General features: G+C 39.6%; 2 protein-coding genes across 2 annotated transcripts in view; both read right to left on the bottom strand.

Moving 5' to 3' along the window:
- Window positions 1–404: 404 nt before the first annotated feature.
- On the bottom strand, window positions 405–4,484 carry LOC141801102 (female protein-like). The gene is made up of 4 exons (XM_074684004.1): window positions 4,036–4,484; window positions 2,280–2,382; window positions 1,883–2,180; window positions 405–1,105 (listed from the first exon to the last, which is right to left on the bottom strand). The coding sequence occupies exons 1-4, from the start codon at window positions 4,088–4,090 to the stop codon at window positions 887–889; spliced, it is 675 nt and encodes a 224-aa protein (XP_074540105.1). The 5' UTR covers window positions 4,091–4,484; the 3' UTR covers window positions 405–886.
- Window positions 4,485–10,537: 6,053 nt separating this feature from the next.
- Window positions 10,538–13,630, bottom strand: part of LOC141801063 (N-acetylglucosamine-1-phosphodiester alpha-N-acetylglucosaminidase-like) — a 30,056-nt gene continuing 26,963 nt past the window's right edge. The window contains exon 12 of the mRNA XM_074683961.1: window positions 10,538–11,024. Within this exon, the coding sequence (XP_074540062.1) occupies window positions 10,772–11,024 (253 nt within the window). The 3' untranslated portion in view covers window positions 10,538–10,771. The remainder of the gene's footprint in view (window positions 11,025–13,630) is intronic.

Here is a 13,630-nt window from a genome sequence, read left to right as displayed (position 1 = left end):
AGTGAAAAAAAATCAACACAACATAATCCCTCAGGACACACAGCAAAGAAAACAACCCCCAACTCAAACACCAGGCCTGGAGATGAGCAGAGGAGCGACAGGGAACACACACCAGTAACGCCCCCACCCTTAAATCAATAAATGAATAATTTGTAATGTCTTCAGATAAAAAATCACAATATTAAGTTACATTTATTCATTGAATTAAAGTTAAAATCAAAAATTTAAAGTTCAACTGCAGGTGCAACTTACAGAGATTGGACCTCAAACTGCTGCTTCATGAATTAAAATGGTAATGGTATTGTATGGTATGGTATGCTATGATACGGTACATTATGGAACGGTATGGTATGGTATGGTATGGTATCGTACGGTACGGTACGGTACATCAAAGTATGGTATTGTATGGTATGGTACGTTACATTATGGTATGGTATTGTATGGTATGGTACGGTACGGTACATCAAAGTATGGTATGGTACGGTACATTATGGTATGTACGATACGGTACAGAATGGCATTGTTTTTCATTGCACATACCATACCATGCTGCAACTGTTCAAGGCCAATCCCTGCTGTCACTCTTTCCTCTCCCCCTTCGTCTTACCCCGTCTACCGTGCCCCTCGCCGTCTGTTTTGAGGGCCAAGGGGACGGGGTGACAACACACCCTTAAGAAACAAGACACCACTCGATCCCCACTACGTCAGGAAATATACACCTGAATATCATATACTTCTTTCAGAAGTACAGTAACATGTTTGTGATCAGATCATCTAACTTTTAGCAACAGAAAAGAAAATGGAACGCACCCCTGAAACCATGTCTGAGTGTCTTATCTACTTTTTGATGAAACCAGGGATTCCCTGAAAGGTTTGATCTCAAAGTTTAGGGACAGACTGTTTGTTTTTCTTCAATCAAAACTCTTCCACTGGTCTGGAAATCCAGCGCCCCCCAGTTCAGCACGTTCCCTGGAGTGAAAAGTTGCCCTTCGGTGTAGCGTTTGATCTCACAGTGAGAGATGGTGTAGTTCCACATGTGGACATCGGTCATCATGCCAACAAACGACTGCGAGGGGTCAAATCCAAAGCCATAATTATCCTGCTTCTGCAGAGATAGCAAAAAGTTCAGAAACAGTCAATTTAAGGTTAGAGTTTTTGTATATTTGGATTTAAAAATGGCTGGGTTATGTCTTGTTCTATATTACGGCTTGTACACAGGAAGTGACCATTTTTTCAACAGTACCAAATAAATCAAACTGAACCGCAATTCTGGGTTATTCTACTTGGGCCAATACACTCATTTATTATTATGATGACACAGTAAAGTAAAGAGCAACGATGGAAGACATCCAGCAATTTGTCAGGAAGTTGACTGGACATTAAACATGGCAGGGTTATGTCTTGTTCTTCATTACTGCTGTTGCATGGTAAGATCAATACAATTCAAAAAAAACTTTATTTGTCCCTGTGGGGCATTTCAAACAAAAGTGACCAGCCTTTCCACCAATCAATGGACTGCAGAGTCTCTAGCTCCACCCTCTGGGGTTGGATTGGTATGTCTGGCACCCCAACAGAAGGGTATTAAAAAGTGGGATGGTACAGGTCGGTAATTTGGGGACCTGACCCAGTTTAGTCAAAGGAAACGCCACAAAATGCGTTTTGTACTGAGATGGAACCTTGCAAGAGGTCTCTGCACTGCCTGCCCCTCTAAAGCTAAACTCGAGTCTAGAGTCAACAAATGAGTGCGATTGTGCTGCTCACCTCTTAGTTATGTAGTACATACTATATCTTGGCCTATTTTCAATCTTTGCACCAAGCTAACAGGTCAGTCCCTTTAGCAACAAATGTACGCTGCATGTTCCCAGAGTTGGTAAAAGTTTACCTGTCCCAAAATGATGCTAGGTGGCCCGCTGATGCTGGATCCAGAGCTGATGTACTTCCTGATCGAGGGGTTTCCATTCAACCAAAGTTGTCCCAAGCCGGATATGTGGTCCCATGTGGCACAGTACGTATTCCACCTGTTTGGATGAATGTCGAGGAATCTAAAAGAAGTAGCTTCGTTCCTGACATACATTTGTATTACTTCGTCTTCTGGTCCTTTCAAAATCAGGAAATCATGCGGAACAGCTGGGGTGGCTAAAGAGAACATGACATGAGCTCTTCCTGGCTCCAGGAAAATTCTGTGGACATGAAAGACATGGTCAGGTGATGGTCAGGTGATGAGGATTTTGTTAGAAATTCAAATTGTCAAATAAAGAAGGAAGAAATTTTAGATTTACCTCATACAGAGCGTCACTGCATCAAATTTCCAATTGGAAGGCGACACCTCGAGGTAAGAATAGGGGCTATGTTGTGGGACGATTAACACTTTACCGATCAGATCTAAGGTAAAGAAAAAAACATTAAGTAGGATGTCATGACAAGAATAAAGGTAAATTAAAAAAGTTAGATCCCAGTACCTAAGTGGAAAAAAAATAGTTAAAGTCATGCTGATCTAAGGAGCACACCACAACATGTGATGGTTCACTTTGAAATAAATGTAATCATGTTTATCCTTTATTTTCAGTCTGTTTCTTCTGTTTTATGCTGACGCCTTTTTCTTTTTTTCAGTGTCATCCTTTCGTAAACAGACTCAGGGTCAGAGAAAACCACATCTGCTGCTTGTTTCCCTAAAATGTTGCTCATGTCCCCAATATTCTCCATAAAAAAGTTTTTTTTTTTTTTTGGAATGTAAAATCTTTTTTTTGTTTTTTTCAGAATTTCTTTATTTTGGTAAAACTGTCCAGTTACAATAAAAAGATGTCACTGCAACCATTTAGCAGTAAGCAGAATGACATAGCATATATGTTTGGAATCAAATATTCATATATATATATATATATATATGTGTGTGTGTGTGTGTGTGTGTGTGTGTGTGTGTATATATATATATATAGTAGGGCTGGGCAACAATTAAAACTTTTAGTTGTAATTAATCGCATGATTTCCCTGATTAATCATAATTAATCGCATTGTGAAGGTGCCATGACGTCCGTCATGCAAACACTAAATCATTACTTGTTATACAGTAATAGTTAAATCACATATTTAGAGCAAATCAAATTTACAAAATGTAAATACAAAATTAAAACTTATTGCCACTGTCAGGGCATTAAAGTGATCCTCTGGGATGGAACAAGTTGGGTCCTATCACAAGGTTTAGGGCAGAAATGACCCCTACAGCAGTGTTTTTGTGCAGCAGAAGCCCAGAGCGCTCGCACCAAACACCCCCTCCCTGCTCCTCTGCAGGTTTCCTCTGCACTCAGACAGGGCCATATTTTACTTGACCAAAAACACAAATAAACGGACTCCCTCCGAAAAAATCTGATATTGGTCTGAATTCACGCTTTATTTCGAGAATTTTCAGCGCGTTACTTTCACACAAAAACACCGCTAAATAAGGTTCTCATCGTGTCTCTTCGTCCCGGCAGACTACCTGCGTTTAATGATATCTGGCATGCCGTGCACGGACTGATACACTAAGCGGGGGGCGCCTTTAAGTTCCGTGGCGTTGCCCCTCTTCTCCATGCTTGTTTTGGTTACTCATTGTGTTTTTCCGCCAATTTCACTTCCAGTTCCACCGCGGTCAGCAACAGACATTTACAAAATAAAAGCATGTGAGCAACACGCACTAATGTTCGATAAAATATTCAACGGCGTTAATAGATTGACGGGTTAACGCAAAAATAATGCGTTAACTTGCCCAGCACTAATATATATATATATATATATATATATATATATATATATATATATATATATATATATATATATATGTGTGTGTGTGTGTGTGTGTGTGTGTGTGTGTGTGTGTGTGTGTATGTTTATATTTATATATATATAATTTTTTTTTAACATGTATGCAAGGAGTATATCAACCATGGATACAGCAACACATGTTAAGAGAATGTCCACTTAAAATATGTTCTTAAAAACCTTATCAAGACATATTGTACAACCTCTGTTTTTATCAATACTAAGACATTTCTTCCTTACCTTGAGGTTCCGCAGCACATACTGTCAGCATCCACAGCAGAAGCAACAGCGCCATCTAAGACAAAAACAAGTACAAACCTTATTATATTCAATAAATCAAATGCTTTTACAGCCAGAGTGGTACACTGCAAAAAATTTTGTTTGATTTTTCAATTTTATTCAAAGTCCCTCGAGATGTAGGGTTTTGTTTTTTAGGGGGTCCCAACACAAAATGTAAATTATGAAACAAAAATTGCAATTCACAACATTAAAGGAGGCGTGTCCTACAGCAAGCATATACGATGAGCAATTTTAATGATAAAGTAGGTTGCAGTACTGCTCTTGACCACTAGGTATGGTGGTGACTTTGACATATTTACCATCTCCAGTAATGTGGGTAAGAGATCATTAAAGAATGAGCTTAATTTGAAGCACGTTTAAAGGTGTAAGTACCACTGCTCTCCAATAGGGGCGCCATTGCTATCACCCTGATACACCTGTATAAAGAGCCAGAGTTAATTTGGAAACAGGTTGGACAACATAGGTGAAAGATACTACCATGCTTTTCCAGAGGATGGCGCTATTGCAGTAGCAGAGATTTGAGCTTAAAGATGTTTGGGGAGGTGGACTTTGATGGTGCGTGTGAAATTTAAAGCAAATTGAACCTCGTATGAAGGGGCTAAAATAACTTCCTGGTTCATGGCGAGGTATCAGAGTTTGAGGTGGCGCCATAACTTTGGCTACAGGATCTGATCATGTTTGAAAGGCATGTCCGAGCACAAATTAAAAGAAAATGTAAAAAAAATAAATAAAAAGACTTTCTGTTGACAGTAGGGGGCGCTGTAGTTCAAGCTGAAAAAGCATGTAGATGCACTCAGCCTGTGACACTGGACACGTGTGTTTTTTGGTCCTGGTCCAACATTCTGCAACATAGCTATTAAAAGGTTTTTCATTTGGTTTGTTCAAATACGTACATCAAAAGCCAACATCTAAGTTTAATTCTGAACTTCCTGTTTGGATTTCACCATATCGGTAAGAGACTGTACTGTAGGTCTGGGTGTGATAGTTAGTTAGTTCTTAACTAGGGGCCGCAAATAGATTTATACATTTTTGGAGTGACTGAATTTAGAGCAAAGTTTTGTGTTTTAATTTGGTGTTAAAGACATGAAAGAAAAGAAAGTTAAAGAAAGAAAGAAAACCAAAGAGCAATCCTGAGGGTTTTAAGAGGGTCTTCACCCATGACCCTAGATAATAGATAATAGATAAATAACAAAATAATGACTTTACAAGACCATTACAGAAGGATAATACCAAAATAGTAATACCAGTGCCACCAAAAAATAAATAAATAAAAATAAATAAAAACAAAAAATAAATAAATTCCCCAAAAAACAAGAGATAAAAAAATAAATAATTAATAATAATCTAAAAATAAACAAACAAATAATAATAATAATAATTAATAATAAAAATAATGATAAAGTAATTCCACATATATTTATATCATTTTACTTCATTTTAGCTGCTATAACATTCAATCTGAGCAGACTGGCGTTAACATAATACAGCTCTATTAGATATTTTAATTTTTTCTTTTCCATCAAGCCTCGGACTTACCTTGAACGCAGCGTCAGAGTGTTGTTGTGTCTGTATCAGTTGTTGGGGCGGCGACTTTTATACCTCAGCTTTTTCGTTGTTGCAGGCGTTGACTTCAATTATCAATTTGGCTTTCATAGCGTGCCCTCATTTCTTACATGACTTAAATTTTTTGCACCAGCCATCACTAAATTAAATGTCTCTTTGTTATGTTGTTTATCAGGACTTAAAGCAAGCGACAAGAACTTGTTGCCAAAAAAATAAGATCAAAGAAAGTGACGGCTGGTGAAAAATACTCCAGGTGAGGCTGTGCCGTTGTCCGTTTTTAACAACCATCTCACTTCGATTTGACACAAAATACAGGACACCAGTGATTTGTGAAAAAAACGTCATTGATTCCAATTCTGTATATTTGGAGAGGAAGTTTATGGCTGTTGGCCCAAAGGGGACCCCCTTTAAAAACCAACAGATGTTTCAGAAGATGTTAAGAAATATCAACTTTATGTATTTTCTAAGTTTTATTTACTTTTCAATAATCATTATATGTGAAAACGATAGATTAATAAATAAAATTAGTATAAATATAAATGAAAAATTAATAATTAGATTCTATTTTTTCCCTTCCCTCTAATTTTCTGAGGCCCCACTTGTGCTCCCTTGCGGCCCCCTAGAGGGCCACGACCCCCACTTTGAAAACCACTGGGCTAGGTCACTCTTTTGAAGGAGATCTTGATTTAAAAGGGTTCTTGTATTTTTAGTAAAAGTTAAATTAAGATGCTACGAGGAGGATTTGTTTGAATGTGACTGCAGTGCCACCTTCTGGCTGGGAGTCTCACACACACTATCGTAAAGATGTGACTTTTAACCAGGTGTGTATTTGTTTTGGAACAAATTTTCTTAGTTCAAGTCAGTTTATTACTGGATACGCGCCAAGGTAAGGTGTAAATCTGTACAGTTACGACTCTACCAACTCCAACCTCACCAAGCAGAGCTAACGTAACCTGGCTCTTCATTTTATTGATAGACTCTCAAGTTTGAACAGACCACTGCAGAATAAACAAATTAGCCCTTTCAGCCTTTAGCTCGTGCTCTATCTCTATCCTGTTTCTCTTTCTTCTGGTTTTCTGTCCTTTTCTTGTCTGACAAAATTAATCACAGAAATCATTTTCAGCAGAGAAAAAAAGATTGTGATAGAAGTGACAATTCTTTCCACCAATCAACAGACTGCAGTGTTTCTAGCTCCCCCCTTCTGGGGTCGATTCAGTACGTCCGGCACAGAAGGATACCAAAAGGCGGGACGGTACAGGTTGGGGACCTGTGTGCCGTACCAAGACAAATCAAACTGAACCGCCACCTTCGGAAGTTTCCGATTTGAGATACAGCTTCTGTGTCTGGTGCCGGTGACTTTGTGGTCTTTACTGAAGTGCTGGAGCATGTTGCGCTATGCTAATGCTAAAGTGTGAATTTATGTTGTAGCGAATACACGTCTTAATAAATATGTGACTACGGTACACCAGCCTCACCTAGAATCTTTCTCACCAGCCGTCTCTGTTCGGAAACCATTTTTTTGGCAACAAGTTGCAGTAACTTATATAATTTCCTGATAAACAACTTAACAAAGAGACATTTAACTTGGTGACAGCTGGTGAAAAATATTCTCTTGTCGTGTGAATAATTGAGAACACTCTGTGAAAGTGCCGTCTGCACTGCGATCCACCCAGATTGTTGTGTGTTCGAGCCAAATCAAACACATGTTTCTCACGTATCAGACACCACTCCTGTTCATGGTAAACTCCCAGCGCCACCACCTCACTGTGTCTTGATGAACAGCCAATCAGATTCTCCGGCTCAGGGCTGGTGAAATATTTTGGATCTTTGAAGAAATTCTTCCTTACCAGGTCTGTATTTTACGGCAAAAGCAAGAAAAAAAATGATGAATGAAAAATCAAGACAAAGATGGTTGGGTTGTTGGTCACACCTGTCGCCTGTTTTTATTTTCCTTTTCATGTTTGTAACAGGCTGGTTAAAACAGTCGTCATGAGTCTTTCTTAGAGACGGTATCCAGACTGAATTCACCAGGTGAGACACAAAGCTGGTTTTACAGAGAAGTATAAAAGTTATTCACGGCAGAAAAGTGTGCTTCATGGACTCTACATTCAGACGCTCACTGATAAGGAAGAGACGATAAAAGCTTAGTTTGGTTTGAACCCTCTCAGGTGAGGGTCAGAGTTCGTCTGTTGACGTGGCCACGAACTGAACACTGGATCCTGACGCTGTCCGGGGTCACCTGGGTTCACCTTGCTGAGCCCGACCAGGTGAGATCAGGTAAAGAGGGATGTTTTTAACCCAGAACGAACCGTCACATCGCTCTCTGACTCTCCACCAAACTCCGTTAGAAAAAACAGCAATTTTAACCTGATCCATGCAGGAGTTGGTGGCACTGCAAAAACGGAAATCTTACCACGTGTTTTGTCTCATCTTAAGTATAAATTGTCAGATTACACTCAATATGAGCCACATTCAACTGATTGGACCATAAAAATGTTTGAAAATCAGTTTGAAACTTGAATAATGGGTAACACTTGGTTTTGATAGTCCGTCTGTTGACACTCAAAAAAGATATTAGCAGACAAGTCGTAGCATTTCGACTGTCAGTTTATATCACAAGACAAGTCAACAGACAAGTCAGTAGACTGTGAGGGATTCTGGGAGAATGTGAGTGGAGCTGGGTGACAAAAATAATACTATTTTTTTTCTTTTGAGAGTCTAATCACTTCCTGACTCTACCTCCCGACATATTTTACAATCCCTGAAAAAAATACACGAGAACAGCAGCTGTCAATCATCGTTAAACGTGACGTAAAGCCTAATTTTTAACCTCGTATAACTAATGAAAACAAAGCCAAATGATATCTTCAAGTCACCACAACAATCAGACGTGAGAAACATTTCTACAAGGTGTATTCATTTTTTAGAGTTTGACCACAGCCCATCTGGAATGACTGGAGAGATGGATTTTTTAACTCATACTGCAGCCAGCCACCAGGGGGAGCAGTTTTTGTGTAGACCTAACTTCGGGCCGAGCAAGCGGACGTCCACTTTTTTTGACAGTCTATGGTATCAACAAAGTCAGTCATTTGATGGGTGAGAAATGTTGGACATATGTCGATATTTTACTGTTGACTTTCAACTGACAAATCGATTCAGAGTAGCAGAGTGTCAACTTACAAGAAGAAGATGAAAATCTACAGATGGTCGTATGTCAATTTTAAGACCTTGAAATGCATCTTTTTGTCCACTAAGAGTTAGTTAAATGTATTAAGTGTTACCAAATAAAGTCTTTATAAAAAAGCTTTTCTTGTCTTCCACTGGCAGGCGACTGTTTTTCTCAACGGAGTCTGGTTGGTTTGAAGAGAGCAATGTGAAAAATGTTCTTGGTTCTTAAAAATCATCTTTCTCTTGAATCAGAAATCTTTTTCTGTGGGAATCTTTCCGTAACGTTGTCAGACATTTAAAGTAACAAGATCATTTTGAGAACATAGGCCCATTACACCCTGTAACGCCATGTTATGTAATCACGGCCTAATATGTAACAATGGAATAAATTTTGATGTCATCATGTAATAAAATAAAATTCTAGAACTCAATTTGTAACAAACTTTGCCGCATTATGTAACTTAAGTTCTTACATATTGCATCATATATTACAAAACGGTGGTTCCTGCATGGAATAAGTAATAACTTATTACATAATGCAGCAAAATTAATTACATACGGCGTCCCAGAATTTTATTACAAAATGCATCAGTATTACATAGTGAAGTGAAAATTTATTACATTGTTACACACTGGAGTGTTATTACAAAATGCGGCGGTATTACGCCCCCTATGTTTACACTCAGCCATTACAGCCTGTTGTTTGAAACCAAGCGACAAAAAACATAAAATGAAGACATAAATAAAGAAAAACAAGAATTTTGATTTTTAAAGGCCTAAAATAAGAGACTAAACTTGTAATGTTACAAGAGTGAAGTGTTAATCGAAGGAGGGAAAAATGAAATGTTGACGGAAAAAGGTCAAAATATTACGTGTAAAGAGTGGTAATGTTTCCGGAATACTGCAACAGGAAATAAGTTGTAATGTTACAAGAATAACGTTGTAATGTTGTAATCTTGTTAGAAAAAAGTTGTAATGTTACGAGAAAGTCGTATTTAAAGAAAAAAGTTTTAGATAATAAAGACAAACGTGAATTTTGCTTTCAAGGGCCTGTGTCCACTTACAGCATTTTACACTTTTGCAGCTTTGCGCCCTCTTTAAACTGTTAAAAAAAAAACTCAGTTTGCTTCAATTTGTAGAGACAACGTAAAAAAAACAACATAAGACTGTTGTCAGAAATTTTGTCGTGACATAGGCAATTAATCCCAGATTTGAAAACAGTACAGTTAAAACAGATTTTTCTCTTAGTCCCGCCCCTTCTTGATTTTGATTGGTTGGTGAAGAAGAAGTCAGCAGCAACTCTCCAACTACACGCTACAACAGCTAACACTGAAATTGGTCGACACTGGTTTATATGAAAATAAAAAATGCTATCAACACCAAATATCCTGCTGCTGTTGGTGGACACAGGCCCTAATTTAAAAGAGTAAAACCCAGAGGAACATTTAAGGTGACTTAGATTTGGTCCAGGTGGCATAAGTTTTAATAACCGATCTACTGAGAATGATCGGAGACAAAACTTAGTTTCTACCATCTCTGACCCTGTTAGAGAAAGTTTTTCATCAGGAAGCACTTTTTTAAATTTCAGTATGATTAACATTTATTTCAGCTTTTATCTATGATCCTCTTTCAGCGATGCTGTGGTTTGATTGGTTGTTGAAAATACTTAAACTTGAATGATTTAAATCCTAAGTTTTGTTTAATTTCCTCCTCTTTCCTGGACGTTCTTCACATTCAGAGTCCTCAGCGGTGAAAACACAGAGACAAACAGAAACTTTTCTGACACATCTGTCGTCGGTGGAGTGAAAAAGTTTTTGTGCTTCGTCTTCTCTCTCATTCAGCAGGATTGTCGACGTGACTTTGACACATTCAGAGATAAAGTTAAGCAGAGGAACACGAGTTTCCTCTTTGTGCAATAACAGAGCGTCTCCTCGTCTCCGTGCAGCTACATCCTCCCTGAACGCGGCGGGGACCAGATCTCCTCCTGAGAGTCGGAGTCCTCGAACGTGTGACCTCCAGATTTCCTGAAGTCGTCTCTTTCACGCCGGGACGCTCCGTTGATTTCTCTCATGGGGACTAAGGAGTAATCTGGATCAGAGTAGAGCGCCGCTGAGCGTCGACACGCCTGGACGATGTGAGCCATGAGGCTGGCTGACAGCAGACAGACCAGCGCCACCGTGATGGTCATCCACGACTGCCTGAGGAGAGACGGGGGAGGTTAGTCTGGTCCCAGCTCAGGGTGGAACGATGAAAACCAAGATAGACCTGATCCATAGTCCTGCCTTTAGTCCTAACCCTCCTCCAACGCTTTGAACAAAACCTGGCTCAAACTCTCTCACACTCACATTAAAGTGTCTGAATGCTTGGAAAGAGACAAACTGTATTTTTAGTATTAGAGCAACAGTTTGTAACAAGAAACAAGATTTAATGTCGTTGGGGAAAAATTGTCAAATTGTTTCGGAAATAAAGTTAGAGTGTTACAAAAACCAATGTCCAAGGTATTTAAAGGTCCCATATTATGCAAAAATCACTTTATTAAGTCTTTTAGTGAAATGTGTGGGTCTTTGTCTTTCCTCCCAGCCCAAAAAATGTGATATTTAATGACCAAACCTGTTCTTAGTAGAGCTTGTTAATGTTAAATCCTGACCTAAAACCAGCTGTTTGGAATTTGGGGATTTGCTGATGTCAGCGATTCCCTTTTTTGACCAATCAGGAGCAAGTCTGACCTGATTGGTCCACTGGAGCAGATACCCCCGAACCCCCTCCCCACCCACTCCCCTCCCCGAGCCATCACTGCTCTGTTTTTGGCTGTAAACAGCCACATAGCTCCATGCTCAAGCTTCCCATCTCAGAAGAAGACAGACTAAGTGTCTAGAGTTCATTTATCAGGAAATGTTCCAGCTACACTCAGTAAAACTGTGCATGTGTGTGCTAGTCACTTCACGGCCGACTGCTTTTCCAACTTTGGACAGTCCAACAGAGGGCTAGCCAATAGACTGGTCCTGAATCCAGGCGCATTACCAACCATCCTCCAACAAACCTGGGACCCTGGAAATGTATTTTAAATGCTGTGTGCTGTGGAGCAGATGGAAGAGCTTTTCCTCAGTGTCCCCCCTGTCTCTGTGTTAGCTTCAGGATGCTAACTTTAGCTGCAGTTAGCCTGTTGTTTAAGCCTGTAATGTTACGGTAAACAAGCTTCTCTGTTTTCTAAACATTGTGCACTCGGAGCTCGTGGCGCCGCTCTCAGTGACGTGGAAGAGCGGGGCGGTATCAGCGGTGGCTCATTTACATATGAAGGCCACGCCCACTAAATCAGAGCGTTCTGAACAGAGGGGCTATGAGAGCCTGGAAACAATGCTGCTGTGCTTGATTTATTGGCTTTTTGGACCAAAACATGTTACTACCATTTCATGAAGACATCAATGATCCAGATTACACTGCAGGAGAGGAGCAGAATATGGGAACTTTAATAGAAGTTCCCATATTGATGAGTGCTGAAGAGGGAGTACTGGTACTGGTATTGGTTGGAAAAAAGTGGTATTAGTCATAATGTTACCAGATCAAAGAGAGAATGTTACCAAAAATTGTCTTGATTTATTGAAAATGAAGTTATAATGTAAGGGCAAAAAAGTTAAAAAGTTTCAAAGAAAAGTCTCACGGTCATTTGATTAAGGTGATAATTTTACAAAAACAAGTTTGAATGTAAAGAAAAGAACGTGTTCAGGTCAATAAAGTTCAAAGTTTGGAGAATAAAGACGAAATGTTCAAAGAAAAGTCGTATTCTTATGACTTATTTTCTTTTTTCTTAGGTCTTTATCCTCAAACAACACACTAAGAAAATCAGAGTAAAATCCTTGGTGTGTGTCTGAACGCCATAGTTTGTGGTAGAGTCGTCTCTTTCTAGAGTAATGCTTATGAGCACTTCATGTTCACTGGATGCCAGACCCAGATCTGTGCGGGCCGGGCAGGAAACAGGCGGCACGTGAGACCGGCTGCTTCCAAACGAAGCCAACTGGCTGAAAGTCAGTTGGTCCCAGTCACCAGCTGGTTAACAAAACAGGAAATGATCCTTATTAGAAACAGTTTTTATCATTTTTAATCTGAAGTTGTCGTGGACTGTTTTGTTTCTTCTTCTGAGCCGTTTAACGAGCGTCAGACTCTCAAAAGTAAAAACTGTTTCCAGCCTGCTGCTGAATCTCTGTCTGTTGGTGACCGAAGGGTTAAAACTGCTGAAGTCTCCTCCATCTGTGACCACAAAGCGCTCGGCGGTAACCATGGCAACAGCTAACAATTCCTCACTTGCATGTGAAAGGTAAGGGGGCTAATGAATGCGAGCGTCCTCAGACTGTGGGCCTTGTTTACACGGAGAAAGAGTCTGAGAGCAGGACCCAGATGTTTGGAGAGAAACCCCTGATCCTGGTCCCTCGTTACGGCCCACAATGAGCTCCGGAGCAAACTGACGGAGGATGTTAACGAGGTTTGAGAGAAGAAATAAACCGAGCGGCTGCGGCTCAACATTTGGTGAGCAGATGGACGATTTCACACCTCGGCTCAGACGACGGCTTCACTTCTGAGGAGAAATCTTTGGTTTTTGGATCAAAGACAGAAATAAACGAGCTAGATCAGACAGAGCTGTTTGATATTAGTCTGTAGGAAACACCTCACTGACCCTTTACAACCAGATCCAGGTATGAACAGGGGTCAAGGTGAGTCTGAGATTAAAGGTGTGCCTCTGTTTTTAAACAAAGTCTTTAATTACGACTTCTTTTTTATTAAAGGACGACTTTTATGAGTCTGTGACTAG

Source organism: Halichoeres trimaculatus, unplaced genomic scaffold (genome assembly GCF_033239565.1).
Source record: "Halichoeres trimaculatus isolate MK-OKI-2021-1 unplaced genomic scaffold, fHalTri1.1 fHalTri1_scaffold_12, whole genome shotgun sequence".
In the NCBI taxonomy this organism is placed as follows: domain Eukaryota; kingdom Metazoa; phylum Chordata; class Actinopteri; order Labriformes; family Labridae; genus Halichoeres; species Halichoeres trimaculatus.
Note: the sequence above shows the minus strand (reverse complement) of the source record. Positions and strands in the feature narration are given on the sequence as shown.